General features: G+C 43.1%; 2 protein-coding genes across 2 annotated transcripts in view; both read left to right on the top strand.

The window, feature by feature from the left end:
- Positions 1–18971, top strand: part of LOC309544955 (uncharacterized protein) — a gene marked incomplete at its 5' end in the record, with an annotated part of 957880 nt that overhangs the window by 670948 nt on the left and 267961 nt on the right. The gene's annotated exons all lie outside the window — the stretch shown is intronic.
- Positions 1–18971, top strand: part of CREB3L3 (cAMP responsive element binding protein 3 like 3) — a 240740-nt gene that overhangs the window by 219872 nt on the left and 1897 nt on the right. Inside the window, exon 8 of the mRNA XM_082273056.1 lies at positions 568–664. Within this exon, the coding sequence (XP_082129182.1) occupies positions 568–664 (97 nt within the window). The remainder of the gene's footprint in view (positions 1–567; positions 665–18971) is intronic.

The following is an 18971-nucleotide window of genomic DNA, read 5'->3' as shown; positions in this document are numbered from 1 at the left end:
ATAATTTATGCAAATGAGTCACATGACCGTGTTATCACATGCGGTAAATGTTAGTGAATTGACCCTTTTGTATTATGTGTGTATTAATGTGTTATTTCATACCCCGTAGTGCAGTGGTCTTCAAACTATGGCCCTCCGGTTGTTCAGAAACTACAATTCCCATCATGCCTAGTCATGTCTGTGAATGTCAGAGTTTTACAATGCCTCATGGGATGTGTAGTTCCGCAACAGCTGGAGGGCCGTAGTTTGAGGATCCCTGCGTAGTGCATTTACAGACCCAAGTTCTTTTAATACACCAGAATCCAAAATGCACCCCTTTGACTTGCTTTAGACCAGGCTCACAATGGTTCAAATACTTTACTGAGTAAAAATGGAATTCCGATTGATATTTCTACTGTTCTTCTACTATTTTTGTGCTTTGTCTGATTCAGGATAGCAAAATAATTACATGGTGTCATGTTATGTTGAAGCAATAATTCCTTTCAAGATTCCTTCTATTAAGTGATTATTGTGTTACATATGAACATTTGCTATAATTGTTACACTAATTGCTTTTGGCTTTTGCAGGTCCTTTTGCTATCTTTTTCTCTTCTCATTTTCCCTACCATGAACCAGTTTGCAAGAAACAAAACACAAGAGGACAATGATTTTCTTCCTGTCAGAGGTACATAAAAATAAAAATTTCTGGCATGGCTGTGTTGTATGGTCAACACAGTACAATGATGCAATGTTTTTTCTAAATATACCTAAGCAAATACAATGGATTTCTGTCAGGATCAACGGGTGTTTTTCAGATTTTTGCAGCTTTTTAAAAAGAGACAAAACATGGGGAAATGCACATATGGAGTTGTGCTAAATATGTTTTTTCTTTTTTTTGCCTAAACATACATTTTAAAGGTTAACTCCACGTTACATGTTGCACCATGTTACATGTTTACTGTTAACCTCTATATTTGGGGGGTAACATGTAACACATTGCTAAGCACCCTCCCTTCTTCTCCCCCACTGCCAATGTCACTTTTAAATTTGCTGCCTTTGCACAGGGCTCTGCCCACACAGCTGTGTCCTTCATTCACTGAGATCTGTGACTGAATTAAACTACAAGACATGTAGTTATCAAAGGAACACGAATGCGGTAATCGGCATACTTCTAGTCCATTGACACTTGCTCCAGCTCCATAGCCAAACGCCTACAAAAGAAGAGTTTTCAGGAATCTGACTTTGCACCCACAATCCACTGATAGCGGATGGAATGCTTTGCAGGTTCCTGTGGTAAAAAATAATATATATATATGCACATATTTCCTACAAAAATATGTGCATATATTTTTTTTTCTTGAAGGTCAACTTAGTCTTTAAGCTCATGATGATTTTTCTACTCACTTGCTTTTTTCTCCTCACTCATTTGGCATGTGCACAGTAAAAATAACCGAGGGTACATTCACACCAGGTGCGGTAGGACTGTGTAGGGCTGCTATTCTGGCATAGTCCCACCGCACCACCACTACAAAACAAGGCTAAATGCGTTGGCCCTATTCACCCCCACTGTGCTGTGGTGGTGTGTGGGCGGTGTGTGCTGAAAAAAAAGGATTGCATGCAGTTCTTTTTTACAATGCAGAGAAGCCACCGCGCGCTGGCTAATAGAACTTTGGGAAATGTCAATATGTGAAATAACTAGTTTGTGGGGTTGAAAAAAGACATCAGTCCATCCAGTTCAACCTATGATGTGTGTGTGTGTTTGATGTTAACCGTACATTGTATACCCCCTTATGTTGTGGTCCTTAGCGTGCCCATCTAATGGTTTTTTGAAGCTTTTTGCTCCCTGCTGATACTACTACTTGTGGAAGAGAATTCCACATCCTTACTGCTCTGACAGTAAAGAACCCCTTACGTATTTTAAGGTTAAACCAATTTTCCTCTAGTTTTAGCGAGTGGCCACGTGTCTTATTGTATTTCCTTTCTCTGAATAGTTTGTTCCTTATGCTAGGGTCGCCAGTACAGTATTTGTACATTGATATCATATCCCCCCTCAATCGTCTCTTCTCCAGAGAGAATAAGTTCACTGCTTGTAGTCTTTCCTCATAGCTGATGTCCTCCATTCCCCTAATTATTTTTGTTGCCCTTCTCTGGACTCTCTCCAGCTCCAGCACATCCTTCCTAAGGATCGGTGCCCAGAACTGGACGGAATACTCCAGATGTGGCCGGACCAGAGTCTTGTAGAGTGGGAGAATAATCTCTTTATTTATGGAGTGAATCCTCTTTTTTATACATGCCAGTATTTTGTGGCTTTGCTTGCAGCGGCTTGGCATTACATGCCACTGCCAAGCCTGTTGTCCACTAGGACCCCCAGGTCCTTTTTCATCTTAGATTCACCCAGAGATTCCCCCCTAGTGAGTAGCTTGCTTTCGTGTTTCTGACGGCCAAGTGCATTACTTTACATTTTTCAACACTAAACCTCATCTGCCATGTAGTTGCCCACCCCATTATTTTGTTCAGGTCTGCTTGGAAGGTTTCCACATCCTGCATCGAAGATATTGGCATGCTTAGTTTAGTATCATCCGCAAATACCGAGATTGTGCAAGATATCCCCTCCTCTAGGTCTTTTATGAATAAATTAAACAGGATTGGTCCCAGGACAGAACCTTGGGGGACCCCACTTTCCACACCCACCCAATCTGAGTACTCCCCATTTATCACCACCCTCTGGACTCTCCCCTGGAGCCAGTTCTCTATCCAGGTACTCACCCTATGGTCCACACCTATGTACCTTAGTTGTACAGTAAGCGTTTGTGGGGAACTGTGTCAAATGCCTTTGCAAAGTCCACATACACCACATTCACAGGCTTTCCTTTGTCTAGATGGCAACTCACCTCATCATAGAAGGTTAATAGATTGGTTTGGCAAGAACGATTTTTCATGTATGTAGTCTCTTAACATCCCCTCCAAAATCTTGCAGACTACTGATGTTAGGCTAACTGGCCTATAGTTACCTTAGATATATCTCGGCCCTTTTTTAATTATTGGTACCACGTTGGCTTCTTTCCAATCAGCTGGCACCATTCCCGTCTGTAGACTATCCTTAACCACTTTAGCCCCAGAGGATTTGGCTGCTCAAAGACCAGGCCCTATTTTGCGATTCGGCACTGCGTGATTTTAACTGACAATTGCGTGGTCGTGCGACGCTGTACCCAAATTAAATTGATGTCCTTTTTTTCCTACAAACAGAGCTTTCTTTTGGTGGTATTTGATCACCTGTGCGATTTTTATTTTTTGCGCTATAAACAAAAAAAGAGCGACAATTTTGAAAAAATAACAATATTTTTCACATTTTTTATATGAAAGTCTCAAAAAAAATGTAAAATCAAATTTTTTTTAACATTTTAGGGCAATTTGTTTTCTGCTACATATTTTTGGTAAAAAAAAATCGCAATAAGCATATTTTGATTGGTTTGCGCAAAAATTATTGCGTTTACTAACTACGGGAAAGATTTATGTCATTTTTATTGTTTTTTTTAACTCGTAATGGCGGCGATCTGCAATTTTTTAAGCGGGACTGCGACATTGCGGTGGACAGATCGGACCCCTGACTGACATTTTTTACACTTTTGTGGGTACCAGTGACATTACTACAGTACTCAGTGCTATAAATATGCACGGTTACTGTAAAAATAACACTGGCAGGGAAGGGGTTAACTTTATTGGTGATCAAGGGGTTAAGTGTGTCCCTAGGGGCATGATTCTAACTGTTAGGGGGTGTGGCTAGTGAAGTAACCACAGAGACATGCGATCATATACAGCAGGATCGCATAGCCTCTGTGCCTACTCAGTGAGAGTGACAGACGGCTGTGTTTACATCAGCTGTCTGTCTTTCTCCCTCTCCTGCGGGAGATCGCGAGTGGCCGGCGGATATTGGAGCCGCCGGTCACTCGCGCTAGGTCACCTGGGAACAAGCGGGGGCAGGAGCGCGCTGCCGGCGGCGCGCGCATGCCCCCTACGGGCTCGTGGGCGAGCGACGTAGGTCTACGTCGCTTTGCCCAGCAGCAGCAGACTGCCGCAGTAAATCCTCGTTAAGCGGTCGGCAAGTAGTTAAAGAGCAAGAATAATGGTCTGGCAATCACCTGGTTGAGCTCTTTAAGAACCCTTGGGTGCAAGCCATCCAGTCCCAGTGATTTATTTATGTTAAGTTTCTCTAGTTTAGTTCTAAGTCTATCTTCTGTTAACCATGGGGGTACTTCCTGGGGTGTATTATTTAATTTAGCATTACAAGCTGAGTTAGTGTAGCCCCCCAATTCTTTTGTGAAGACTGAAGAGAAGAAATTATTTAACACTTTTGCCTTTTCTCTGTCCTCTGTGGCCAGATTACCTTTGTCATCTTTTATGGGGCCAATGTGTTCTGGCCTTCGCTTTCTTACTATTTATATACCTAAAGAAGTGACATTTCGGTAAAGTTTGCTAACAAAAAAAGTGAACAGTGCGGTGTACCAGGATCAGTGCACTGCCTGCACGGCAATGCACGCCAGCTACTGCGTTGTAATGCAGCGGGTGGTGTGAATGGGCCCTGAATGATTTATTTCATGGATTTTCTCATGAACCGTTCTTTCAACATTCCCACATTGAACATAACATATTGTCAGTTGTTACATGACATTTTCAATATCTGATCAATTAGCCATATATGGAAGAACATTTTGTTTGTTCCCTTACTAAGGCTGGCCATAAATGAAGACATATATACAGTAAAATACTGACCACTTCTTTACAGCTGAACACATTCAATATTTGAAATATTACCAATTACCCAGAAAATCAGCAATGCGGTCAAGAGATCCAGCAAATTGTCAAATTGTAAATAATTGGTTTTTACTTTGTTTATACAGAGTATATAAACGTACACTATGTTACAAAATGTATTTGGACACCTGCCTTTACACGCACATGAACTGGCATCCTAGTCTTAGTCCGTAGGGTTAAATATTGAGTTGGCCCACCCTTTGCAGCTATAACAGCTTCATCTCTTCTGGGAAGGTTCAGGAGTGTGTTTATGGTAATGTTTGACCATTCTTCCAGAAGCACATGTGAGGTCAGGCACTGATGTTGGACAAGAAAGCCTGGATCGCAGTCTCCACTCTAATTCATCCCAAAGGTGTTCTATCAGGTTGACGTCAGAACTTTGTGCAGGCCAGTCAAATTCTTCCACCCCAAACTCGCTTATCCATGTCTTTATGGACCTTGCTTTGTGCACTGGTGCACAGTCATGCTGGAACAGGAAGGGCCAACCCCAAACTGTTCCCAAAAGTTAGGAGCATGAAATTAGTTAAAAATGTCTTTGGATGCTCATGCTTTAACCTTCCTAGCGGTATTCCCATGTGTGACTCGGGGTTTATTTTCAATACCAAAAGCGGTAACCCCGAGCCACACTCGGGATTACCCCAGAATGATACTCACCTTCCTGGCAATCCCCCGCCGTCCTCCCCAGCCTTCCTCCCGCTGTCCTTTCGCTGTGTGCTTAGCCGATGCCGGCACCTTCTTCTGGTTCCCTTCCCTGCGAGTGCTGCGTCGCAGGGTTGTAAAACCGATTACATGATACAGTGTAATCTGTTAGTATTATAACATTGTATCATGCCATTTCACCTAGAGGCTTTTCCAGTGCCCTGCCTGTACTTTTTGCGGTACTTTGTGCCTGGAAAATTGATAACGTCCATGGCGTCCAAAAAGCGGTCTTTTACCGCAAAAGCGCTTTTGGATGAAGTGGAAAACAGCGACGGTGTATCGGAATTATTTGAAGAACTGAGCAATAACGATTCGTGGGAAAATTCGTCATCAGGTACTAAAAGTGACAATAGCGATGATTCGGTGCTCTATTGACTGTGGTACGGATCAGGCAGCGCCCCCAAGATTCACATTTACTGGAGCACCTGGTATGAAAGTTGATGTTGACCATGACAACCCCTTGGCACACCTACAATTATTTCTGACCGATGAGGATATTGAAAAAATAGTTACCGAGACTAACCAGTACAAAGAGTAACAATTGGCTACGCATCGGAAGTTTGCAAGATGCAGAAAGTGGGAACCAGTGACCAAAGATGACATTTGGAAATTTCTGGGCCTAATAATTCTTCAGGGAGTGGTGGGGAAACCCCTGGAGAAGTGGTATTGGACAACTAATACATTACTTGCCTCTCCATTCTTTGGCACGGTCATTTCAGAGTACAGATTCTCCCTCATAATGAAATATTTTCACTTCGAAAATAATGAAGAATTTGATTAAATTTATTATTGTATTATAATTTATGATTTCGTGTTTCAAACTTTATCATCACCAGGATGTCTACTAGACTCTTGTTTGGACAGATTTAAGTGAGTTATTCCTAAGAATTACAGGCCTAAAATATAAAACAACATATTTCCATGCAAAACAATGTACCGCTTTTAGCACAAAAATTCGGACATAATCACACCGCCAGGGAGGTTAAGGTCAACTTGTAAGTTGGAAATATCCTGTAAAGGAATTATTCCACTGCAAAGCTTGGTGTCATCTGCTAAGACTGAAATGGTACTTTTAATCCCAGACACTATATCATTTATAAAGATATTAAAAAGTAAGGTTCCCAACACTGAACCTTGGGGTACACCACTGATAATCTTAGACCATTCAGAGTAAGAATCATTAACCACTACTCTCTGAATTCTATCCTTTAGCCAATTTTCTATCCATTTACAAACTGATCTTTCCAAGCCTGTAGAGTTTACCTTACACATTAGCCATGTGTAGGGAACTGTGTCAAACGCATTTGTAAAATCCAAGTATACTACATCCACAGCCACCGCTCTGTCCAAAGTTTTACTTACCTCCTCATAAAAAGAAATATGGTTTGTTTGACAACTTCTGTCTTTCATTTATCCATGCTGTCTGTTGCTTAAAATCTTATTTTCCAGCAAGAACTCATCTACGTGGTCTTTTATTAAACTCTCCAGTATCTTCCTGACTATAGAAGCTAAACTAACAGGTCTATAGTTACTTGGCAAAGACTGATCCCTTTTTAAATATAGGCACCACATTGCCCCTATGCCAATCCAGTGGTACTATTCCATTCCTTAAGGAGTCCCTAAAAATTAGAAACAAAGGCTTTGAAATTACAGCGCTCAATTCTTTTATGAGGCATGGGTGCCTGCCATCTGGATCAGGCACCTTATCCACCCTTATTCTGTCTAAATATTTCTGGACCATATCGCATTTGAGTCATTGTGGATCATTTGGGGCTGTGTCAATACCATCCTCATTATGGTCATGAGCTCCCCCATGCTCCTTTGTATACAAAGAGCTGAAGAAAGTATTTAATACATTTGCCTTCTCTTTGTTCCCAGTCACCCACTCCTGATTATTTTGTAAAGGGCCTACATGCTCAGACCTGCATTTTTGGGGGTTTGTCCTACTATCTTTTGCAATCTGTCGTTCATTTTGAATTTTTGCATCCTTGTTTTCTTTTTTACATATTCTGTTATATTCTTTGTAACAATTAAACAATGATAGTGTTCCTTCATTTTTATATTTTTTAAAAGCTATTTTCATATTATTTATAGCTTCTTTAACTTTGGCCGTGAGCCACATAGATTTTATTTTTAGCCTTTTAAACTTATTGCCCATGGGAATATACTTTGCAATGAGTTTGCATATAGTCTTTTTGAAAATTTACCATTTCTGTTCTGTGCTCATCGATGCCAAAATTCCCTCCCTATCTAAGTCCTGGAGAGCAGCCCTCATCCTTGGTAAAAGTGTTTTTATATTTCCTGTGTGTTTTTTTGCTTACAGCTAACATTAAATGAAATGATATTATGGTCACTGCTACTCAGATGTTCTTTTATATGAACATTAGTAAAAGGCTCTGCATGGATTGAGATTACCAGGTCCAACAGAGCATCATTTCTAGTGGGGGTCTCAATAAGCTGTACCATAAAATTGTCTTGTAATAGGTTTATAAATGTTTGCCCTTTAACTGTTCCAGCAGTTCCATTACTCCAGTCAATGTCTGGGTAGTTAAAATCCCCCATTATTATCACTGTCCCAGCCCTTGCAGCCCTTTCAATATGTACCAAGAGCTAAGTCTCCACTTCCTCATTAATACTGGGAGGTCTATAACAAACTCCAATGATAATCTTTGTATTACGCACACCCATGTACATTTCCACCCCAAACTGCTTCAAACTCATCGCACTCTCCATCAACTAGGTCCTCTTTCACACTCATTTGAGATCCCTTCTCACATAGAGACAGACACCACCACCCCTCCGTTTTACCCAGTCTTTCCGAAAGAGCGCATAGGCAGGAATATTAATAGCCCAGTCATGTGAAGAATAAGGCAAGATTCAGCAATACCAATTAAATCATAGTTCTCCCCATGCACCAGAGCTTCCAACTCACCTACAGTATCTTGCTTGGCAGACTTCTGGCATGGGTGAACAAACACTTTAGTTCATTGTCACATTTGGCACACTTATTTTGCATGTTTTTTATTTTGGTACAAATAGTACCATTTCCAATGGTTGTTTGTAACATGGGAACCTTCTTATCATCTGCCATAACTCTCCCCCCATCTTTCCCCATTCCACCCACCAATAGGGGTTGACCCCTGTCTGACCTGTCTGCCCCATTGAAATCTAATTAACCCCCCCCCCCCCCCTCAATCCTAGTTTAAAACTCCTCCAGTCTTCCCATAAACCTCTCCCCTAGCACAAAAGACCCCTTCCATTTAACAAACCATCTTTAGCATATAGGTTGCACCCCAATAAAAGGTGAGCCCATTGCTCTAAAAACCAAAATCCCTCCTTCTTACACCAGGTCTTTAGCCATGTATTTAGCTCTATAATCTCCCCCGTCTTTCCTGTGTTACGTATGGCACAGGCAATATTTCAACGAATATCACCTTGAAGGTGCTTCCCTTAAACTTGCAGCCTAGTCCATTAAATTGGCTCTTAACCACTTGCCGACTGCCTAACGACGATTTACATCGGCAGTCAGCCCCTCACAGGCAAAGCGACGTAGGTCTACGTCGCTAGCTTGTGAGGCTCTAGGGAGCGAGCGCGCGCCATTGGAGGCGTGCTCCCGCTTGCTCACGGACCCCCCGCGTGTGTGCCCAGTGGACCCGATGTCCGCCGGGCACTCACGATCGTCCGTTACAGTGGGAGAAAGGCAGGCGGCATGTCATTCTACCCTGTGTAAGAATGGAGATCACACAGTTCTACTATGTAGGACCGTTGATCTTACACCAGTAGCCACATCCAGTCACAGTAAGAATCATGCCCCTAGGGACACACTTAACCCCTCCCTCTCAAATAAAGTCCTTCCCTGCCAGTGTCATTTTTACAGTAACAGTGCATATGTATAGCACTGATTACTGTAGTAATGTCACTGGTAACCCCAAAAGTGTCAAAAATGTCAGTCAAGGGTCCGATCTGTCTGCCGCAATGTTGCAGTCCCGCAAAAAAAATCGCAGATCGCCGCCATTACTCGTTAAAAAAAAAAACAACAAAAATGACAAAAATCTTTCCCTTAGTAAACGCAATAACTTTTGCGCAAACCAATCAAAATACGCTTTTTGCATTTTTTTTTACCAAACATAGGTAGCATAAAACACATTGGCCTAAAATGTTAAAAAATTTAGATTTTTACATTTGTTTGGGGGAATTTCATATAAAAAATGTGAAAAATATTGTTACTTTTGCAAAATTGATGCTCTTTTTTTGTTTATAGCGCATGATCAAAAAATCGCACAGGTGATCAAATACCACCAAAAGAAAGCTCTGTTTGTGGGGAAAAAAGGACGTCAAGTTCCTTTAGGTACAGCGTCGCACGACTGCGCAATTGTCCGTTAAAATCACGCAGTGCCGAATCGCAAAATAGGCCCTGGTCAGGAAGGGGGTAAGATCTTCCTGGGCTTAAGTGGTTAAGGAGCCTTCACCTTCCATATATTCTGTCATTGGTTCCAATGTGGACCAAGACAGCTGAGTCATGCCCAGCCTCTCCCAGTAATTTATCAACCCAGTCCACCACATGCCAAACCCTAGCATCAGGGGGACCGAAAACCATTCCGTTGAGGTGATCCTGGCGACAAATTATCAGTCCTTCTGATTATAGAATCGTCAATTACCACCAACTGTCTAGGCCTACCTAAAGTCCCCTCACCACCTCTACTAGACGGATTGCTCTCCTGGCTGTTGGGGATAGCAGTGACATCTAGGGCTGCCACCTCTGAGCTTGCCACCCCCACATCTTGACCCAACATGGCAAATCTGTTAGGGTACTCATACCCAGGGCTGGCCTTAATTTTATGTGAGCCCCCTACCACTCCCTCTGACTGTATTAATCCATCTTCCTACCTGATAAACATGACTTACCTCTCCACCCCCCCATTAACCCCACTAGCCACCTGCTCAGCGAGCAGAGGACCCCTTTCAAGGTTGTCAGTTCTGCCCAGTGTTGCAATTTGCTCCTCCAGATCTCTAATGTGAGTAGTGATGAGCCGAACACCCCCTTGTTCGGTTCTCACTAGAACACCGCGAACAGAGGAAAAGTTGCAATGAAGTCTATGGGACTCGAATGTCAAAAATCAAAAGTACTAATTTTAAAGGCTTAAATGCAAGTTATTGCCCAAAAAAAGTGTACGGGGGTCTGGGGACTGACCTGGGGAACATGTACCAATGCAAAATATTTTTTTAAAAACGATCGGCTTTAAAGGAGCAGTGACTTACTGATTTTAATGAGGCTTAAAGTGAAACTATAAAAATGAAAAATTCCTTTAAATATCATGCCCAGGGGGTGCCCCTTAATGTGCCTGTTAAGTAGCGCATCTGTACGATGTATGTAGCCTACTGCAGCAATACTGACATTTCTAAAGGAAAAAATGTCATATACAAATATACATACAAAATTTCAAATCGCATGTACTTGTCATACAGGTGCAGAAAAATTGGGCTTTTGCTGTTGGTGGTGCCTGAACACCGTAACCCCTCAGTTACTCTTGTTGGGTGCAGGAACTGGCCCTGCTGGTAAAAATTCCATACAAATTTGAAATCGCATGTACTTGTCATACAGGTGCAGTAAAATTGGGCCTTGGTTGTTGGTGGTGCCTGAACACCGCAACCCCTCGCAGTTACTCTTGCTGGGTGCAGGAATGGGCCCTGCTGGTAAAAGTTCCATACAAATTTGAAATTGCATGTACTTGTCATGGAGGTGCAGAAAAATTGGGACTTGGGTGTTGGTGGTGCCTGAACACCGCAACCCCTCGCAGTTACTCTTCCTGGCGCAGGAACAGGACCTGCTGGAAGAATTCCATACGAATTTGAAATTGCATGTACTTGTTATAGAGGTGCAGAAAAATTGGGCCTTGGGTGTTGGTGGAGCCTGAACAACGTAACCCCTCACAGTTACGTTTGCTGGGCACAGGGACAGGCCCTGCCGTTAAAAATTAGATACGAAATTGAAATCGCATGAACTTGTCATACAGGTGCAGAAAAATTGGGCCTTGGTGGTTGGTGGTACATGAATACCCTAACCCCTCACAGTTACTCTTGCTGGGCACAGAGACAGGCCCTGCCATTAGAAATTAGATACAAAATTGAAATCGCTTGAACTTGTCATACAGGTGCAGAAAATTTGGGCTTTTGGTGTTGGTGGTGCCTGAACACCGTAACCCCTCACAGTTACTCTTGCTAGGGCCAGGAACAGGACCTGCTGGTAAGAATTCCATACAAATTTGAAATTGCATGTACTTGTCATACAGGTGCAAAAAAGTGGGCCTTTGGTGTTGGTGGTGCCTTAACACCGTAACCCCTCACAGTTACTCTTGCTGGGCAGAAGGCACAGGGACAGGGCTTGCTGTTATAAATTACATACGAAATTTAAATTGTATGCACCTGTCATAAAAGTGCAGAAAAATTAGGCCTTTGGTGTTGGTGGCGACCTAAACCAAAAATATTGTTTGAAGTTAGCAGAATCAAGGTTGAGGAATAGGATAGGCGGCATATGCAGTTTTCAAGGGATGGCAGACCCCTATCAAATTCAATCAGTAACATCAGGTGCTGCTGTTCCAGGACTGATTCATTTTGATAAGTCAGCTGGTCAACAGAGTCTGTGGATAGACGCACTCTTTTGTCTGTCACAAAACCTCCAGCAGCACTGAATGTCTGTTCGGAAAGCACGCTGGAAGCAGGACAGGCCAGTAACTCCATTGCATATTGAGCAAGTTCTGGCCAGTGGTCCATGCTCAAGACCTAGTAACCCAGTGGATGCTCAGTTGGAAAGGTCTTCAAGCCTGCTCTTGCCCCTAGATAATCATGCACCATATGATAGAGAAGCTGCCGATGGTTGCTTAAACCTAACAGCCCTGGGTGCTGCTGAGGAATAAAGAACTGTTTAAAGGCATCGGTCAGCCGGTTGCCTTCTCCACCACTCCTTCTTTAGCTGAACAATGCCTCTGAAACACGTCCAGAGAATCTTAACCTCTCAGTGTCTGGAAAGGTGTCACACAAATTTTTCTTCAAGGCCTCCTCAAGATGTTTCTTCCTCTGCTCCCTCTGCAAAGGCAGGATGAGCTCTGCAACTTTACCCTTGTAACGTGGATCAAGAAAGGTTGCCAACCAGTAATTATCCCTCTCCTTGATAGCACGAATCCTCTGGTCCTTTCGCAGGCTTTGCAGAATCAGTGAGCCCATGCAACGTAAGTTTGAGGAGGCATGAGCTTCTGAGACCTCTGGATCACTAAGGATGACATTGTCAGGAGCAACCTCTCCCCAACCACGTACAACTCCTGGGGTTTTTTGGGAATGAAAACCATGCCTTGGAGGCTGCTGTGTGCTATCCTCTACATCCATGCTGCCACAATCCTCCTCCTCCTCCTCTTCCTCCTGTTTGTTTTGTGTTCCAGAAGGAATGATATCTGCATAAAGGGTGCCTTGTGAGGAAAGGAAGTCCTCCTCTTCCTCCCGCTGTTCTGCCTCAAGTGCCCTGTCCATGATTCCATGAAGCGTGTGCTCCAGCAGGTAGACTAGAGGGATAATGTCACTGATGCATGCATCGTCCCGGTTCACCATCCTTGTTACTTCCTCAAATGGTGACAGCACGTTGCATGCATCCTTTATCAAAAGCCACTGGAGTGGTGAAAAAAAGCCAAGCTCCCCTGAGCCTGTCCTTGTGCCATACTCACACAGGTACTCATCAATGAACCTCTGCTGCGTGTGCAGCCGCTGCAGCATTGGCAATGTTGAGTTCCACCTGGTGGGCATGTCACAAATGAGGCGGTGCGTGGACAGGTTGAATTCCTGTTGAATGTCAGATAACCGAGAACTGGCATTGTATGAACACCGCAAATGGCCACAGACCTTTCTGGTGTGCCTCAGGAGATCTTGTAAGCCCGGGTATCTGTTCAAGAAATGCTGCACCACCAGATTCAGGACATGTGCCAGGCATGGAACATGTGTCAAGTGTCCTTGTCAGAGGGCGGAGTGAAGGTTGGTGCCATTGTCGCATACAACCATTCCTGGCTCAAGCTGTCGTGGGGTCAACCATCTCTGAGCCTGCCCTTGCAGAGCTGACAGAATCTCTGCCCTGGTGTGACTCCTATCCCCTAGACAGACAAACTGAAGCACTGCATGGCATCTTTTAGTCTGACTGCTTGCGTAGACCCTTGAACGCTTAGGAAGCACTGCTGCTTCAGAGGACAATTCAGCAGAAGAGGACATAGAGGATGAAGAAGTGGAGGAGGAGGTGGAGTAGCCATATGTGGCAAAACCAGCACCAGCTTTTTGGAGGCGTGGTGGCAGAACAAGCTGCAGCACTGAACCCTGTCCTGCATCCTTCCCAGCTGCAAGTAGAGTTACCCAGTGCACCGTGAAGGAAATGTAACGTCCCTGTCCATGCCTGCTGGACCTAGAGTCAGCAGTAACGTGAACCTTCCTGCTGACTGCTCTGTCCAATGAGGCCAAAACACTACCTTCCACATGTTGGTAGAGAGCCGAAATGGCCTTAAGTGTAAAGAAATGTGTTTTTGGAACCTGCCACTATGGTACAGCACATTCCACTAATTCGTGAAACGGAGTCTACCAGATGAAAAGGCAGCAATTGTAGTGCTAGCAGTTTGGCCAAGCTAGCATTAAGACACTGAGCATGTGGATGGCTGGGACAGTATTTCTTTCTATGGTTCAGCAACTGGGGTAGTGAAATTTGCCTGCTGCTCAAATCAACAATGGTATACTGCTAACAGATTGGATGCAAGTATCTGTGGCACTCATTGCTATACCATCATCCCTCTCAATGCAGGTTTTTGAGAAGACATGCGGTATAGTAGGGTTAGAGATCCCAGATGAGGAGCAAGGTGAAGTATGCTTGGTTTTATCTTGTGGCTCTTTCAGGTGCTATTGCCAATGGACTGCATGGCAGGTCATCATATGTCTTGTCAAGCATGTGGCACCCAAGCGGCTGGTGTTCTGGCCACGCTTGATCCGCTTCAGACAGATATTGCAAACAGAAATGCTGCGGTCTACTGCACGTGTTGAAAAAAGTACACACTAATGAACTTTTGGAAGTCCGTGGGGAGTTTGCAGCACCCTGCACCTCTGGAGCTCTGTGGTGTGATGCAATAGGTTGGCTAGTCCTATGGCAGCCCCTGGAAAACATCCTGCCTCATTGGAGTTGTGCCTCCTCCTCCTCCCCCTCACTTTCCTTCTCTATCCTGTCAGGCACCCAAGTACAGTCAGTGACCTCATCATCCCCTCCCTCCGCATCACTGGAGCAAACTTGGCATTATGCTGCGGCTCTGGCAACATGACTGATAGTTTCATGTCCATCATTGTCACCCACTCTCTCTAGGCTCACGTTATTCCATTCATCAACCTGGGAACCAACATCACAGCATTCAAATTGCTACACATCCTCCAGCAGCATGACACTGACACTATGATTGAATAGTTCAGGTGACTCCTCCGTGCATGATGGTGGGCGACAGAAGGAGTAGCTGTGGAGAAGGAGCCTGTGGAATGGGCTGCTTTGGTAGCTGCGGTGGAAGGCAAACTAGTATGAGCCTGGGTGACAGAGGATGGCTTCGTTATTCACTCCACCAACTCTTCTGCATGTTGTGATTGAATAACACAGCCAGCACCAGAAAAAAAGGACGGGCGTGCCCCGCCTGAAGAGGATGCACCATGTCTGTGACAACCACTTTTTACTGTGGACACAGAGGCTGCTTGCCCTCTTTTCTTGGCCTGTGAGCGTCTGCCTCTCCTTGTCAGCCTTTCGGACATGATGTGGATTTTGGGGGGGGGGGGGGGGGGGGTTATTACTGGTTGATCAATATATAATATATATATATAATGCACTGCTGATATATACTGAACTGACCGATAGATACTGAATGGCCTGAAATATACTCAAGTGGCCTATATATATATATATATATAGATATCAATATATGGTCTATACTGAAATAACCAATATATACTGAATGGCCTGATATATACTCAAGTGGCCTGTATATCTACAGACATATCAAGGTATGGTCTATACAGAACCGACCAATAGATACTGAATGGCCTAATATATACTCAAGTGGCATATATATTTAATATATCAAAGTATGGTCTATACTGAACTGACCGATAGATGCTCAGTTGCCCTATATATATATATATATATATATATATGTACAAATACTGTACTGGCGACCCTAGCATAAGGAACAAACATTTTAGAGAAAGGGACTACAATAAGACATGTGGCCACTCACTAAAACTAGAGGAAAAATAGTTTAACCTTAAAATACGTAAGGGGTTCTTCACTGTCAGAGCAGTAAGGATGTGGAATTCGCTTCCACAAGCAGTCGTATCAGCAGGGAGCATCGATAGTTTCAAAAAACTATTAGATGGACACCTTAAAGACCACAACATACAGGGGTATACAATGTACGGTTAACAGCAAACACACACACACACATCATAGGTTGAACAGGATGGACTGATGTCTTTTTTCAACCTCACCTACTATGTAACTATGTAATATATATATATATATATATATATATATATATATATATATATGTATCAAAGTATGGTCTATACTGAACTGACCAATAGATACTCAATTGCCCGTTATATATATATATATATATATGTAGATATCAAAGGATGGTCTATACTGAACTGACTGATAGGTACTCAATTGCCCTATATATATATATATATATATATATATATATATATATATATATATATATAGTTAGATATCATATCAAAGTATGGTCTATATTGAACTGACCGATAGATCCTCTCCCTGCCTCAACCACTTCCTATCTCGCCTGCACAGTCACACACTACACGCCGCTGCTGTGTGAGCAGTCTTTATATAATGTGGGGCATGTACTTAGCCCCTGAGCCATGATTAGCTAAAAGCAGCCTGCCTTTGTCCAATCATGGCAGAGATGATTTGATTGGCCAAAGCATGGAGGTCGGGGCATGCTTTGGTCAATCACATCATGCACTGCACGTGCACGCACAGTGTATTATGGATGCAGGCACTCGAATTTCCTGTGAATAAGCACATTTGTTCATCATTCGACGAACATGCGAACAGCCAATGTTCGAGTCTAACTCAAAGCTCACCGCTAGTGGATAAATCTAAATAGAAAGGTTTATCAGGCTGCAATGGTCCCAGGGAATTGTGACTTTGTATAGTCTCTTTGGCCAAATCCAGGGCACATTATTGATTGTTCAGGGCCCCAGCTAAAAAAAATGATTTTCCTTGCAACACTGTAAATGGGCCTCAAAATGAATCCCAAATGAGGTACAAATGCTCTCGAGTACCCCAGTAATCCCAGCAGACTTTAAGCTTTCTTAATGGTTGTGGAGGTTTTGAGATTAGCAATTGTATCCAATACAGCCTCTGGAATTGTCTTTTTAGGCCCAGTCCATATCATTCCAGAAATTTCACAGATTGAGCTGGGTTCTGCACTTTATAGAGATTGACGGTCCAGCCCCTTTTTTTTTATTATATAGTCCATTACAGTGTGTAAATCCTTTTGGACTTCACTTTGAGTTGCACAAGATAGCATGATGTCATTAATGTAATGATAAATTTTATAGGAAATTTGTGTAACCTTTTCCAAGTCTCTAGCAACAAGTCCATGACAGACTGTGGGTCTATGCAAATAGCCCTGGGATAAAACAGTGGGGGTATATTGCCTCCCATCCCACTGGAAAGCAAATTGATCCTGAAATTTGTCATCAGTTGCTATAGAAAAAAATATTTGCTAAATCTAGGACAGCATGCCACTCCCTAGCTGTTTGAGCATTATAGTGTCACCATATCTGGAACAGCAGCAGCCAGGGGATGGGTCACTTTGTTTAATCCTCGATAATCAATGGTCAGTCTGTAGCACCCATTAGCTTTCGTTACTGGAAATATGGGAGAACAAAATGAACACCCCAGCTTCCAACAAATCTTGGATAGTCTCTGTAATTTCCTTGTGTCCCCCTGGAATGAAATATTGTTTAAAATTCACAGGGTGATCGGGTGCTCAGGGGGTGGAACGTGCAATGGTGTCCATTTGGCATGACCCCTCACAATGGGTTTGACTGCAGACACAGTAAAAGACTAGACTGAAGTACCAAACACATACATCTCAGTCATGGTATGCATAGTCTGGCCCAGTAAAATATTAATTCCTAGTATGTTGTCAGGTACTTCAGGGACAAGAATGCTGGCATTAAAAATGGGGCATTTGCAGATCTGTAATGTGCAGTGAACCTTAGCAGCCCATGTAGTCTGCCCTCCCAAACCTTCCACAGTTACCCATGTAGTGTCCATGTTCTTAGGTTTATGGTTAGCATGAAACAAAGAAACCTCTGCTCCTGTGTCTAAAAGGGTTGTTACTCTTTGTGGATGTGACTGTCCCTGCCAGCAAATAGCCACTGATGCATATGGGCATTGATCCCCTGGCTTCATTACACAAATTTGCATCAGTGGTGCAGGCGATCCACCTACAAGTCATATATAGGCTCTGGCACCCCCCACCCCTTCTCTTTCTTAAAGGGTGTATGTGTCCTGATATGTTCATCTAAAGTGCTTGTGCCTCCCCATATGAGCTGTCTTTCTGTCGTGGAGGGGGCAAGGGAGCGGTTGTTTCCTCTACATCACTAGTCGCCACCCTTCTGGGTCTGGCTGGCTGTAACTTCCCTTGCTGCTAAATTTGCTTAAGAGTTTGAGCAAATCAGCAGTGGAGATCCCATTTATATTTTCACAACTGTTTCCTTGTAATTCTGTATTGTTCTTTACTTATGACCTGGTCCTGGTCCCCTGTCTATTTCTTCTAACTGACCCATCGATGCAACTGCCTATATATATATATATATATATATATATATAGTGCATTGCAAAAGTATTCGGCCCCCTTGAACTTTTCGACCTTTTGCCACATTTCAGGCTTCAAAGATAAAGATATAGAACTGTTATTGGATATTTCAAACTTTGTTAACAAATAAAAAACTGAAAAATTAGGCGTGAAAAATTATTCAGCCCCTTTACTTTCAGTGCAGCAAACTCTCTCCAGAAGTTCAGTGAGGATCTCTGAATGATCCAATGTTGACCTAAATGACTAATGATGATAAATAGAATCCACCTGTGTGTAATCAAGTCTCCGTATAAATGCACCTGCACTGTGATAGTCTCAGAGGTCCGTTTAAAGTGCAGAGAGCATCATGAAGAACAAGGAACACACCAGGCAGGTCCGAGATACTGTTTTGGAGAAGTTTAAAGCCATATTTGGATACAAGCTTTTCAGCTCATACAAGGAGAAGACTGATCAGAGATGCAGCCAAGAGGGCCATGATCACTCTGGATGAACTGCAGAGATCTACAGCTGAGGTGGGAGACTCTGTCCATAGGACAACAATCAGTCGTATACTGCACAAATCTGGCCTTTATGGAA

The sequence above is a fragment of the Pelophylax lessonae genome, assembly GCF_965119305.1.
Source record: "Pelophylax lessonae genome assembly, chromosome: 1".
NCBI lineage: Eukaryota > Metazoa > Chordata > Amphibia > Anura > Ranidae > Pelophylax > Pelophylax lessonae.
This window is presented reverse-complemented; position numbering and strand designations above follow the sequence as displayed.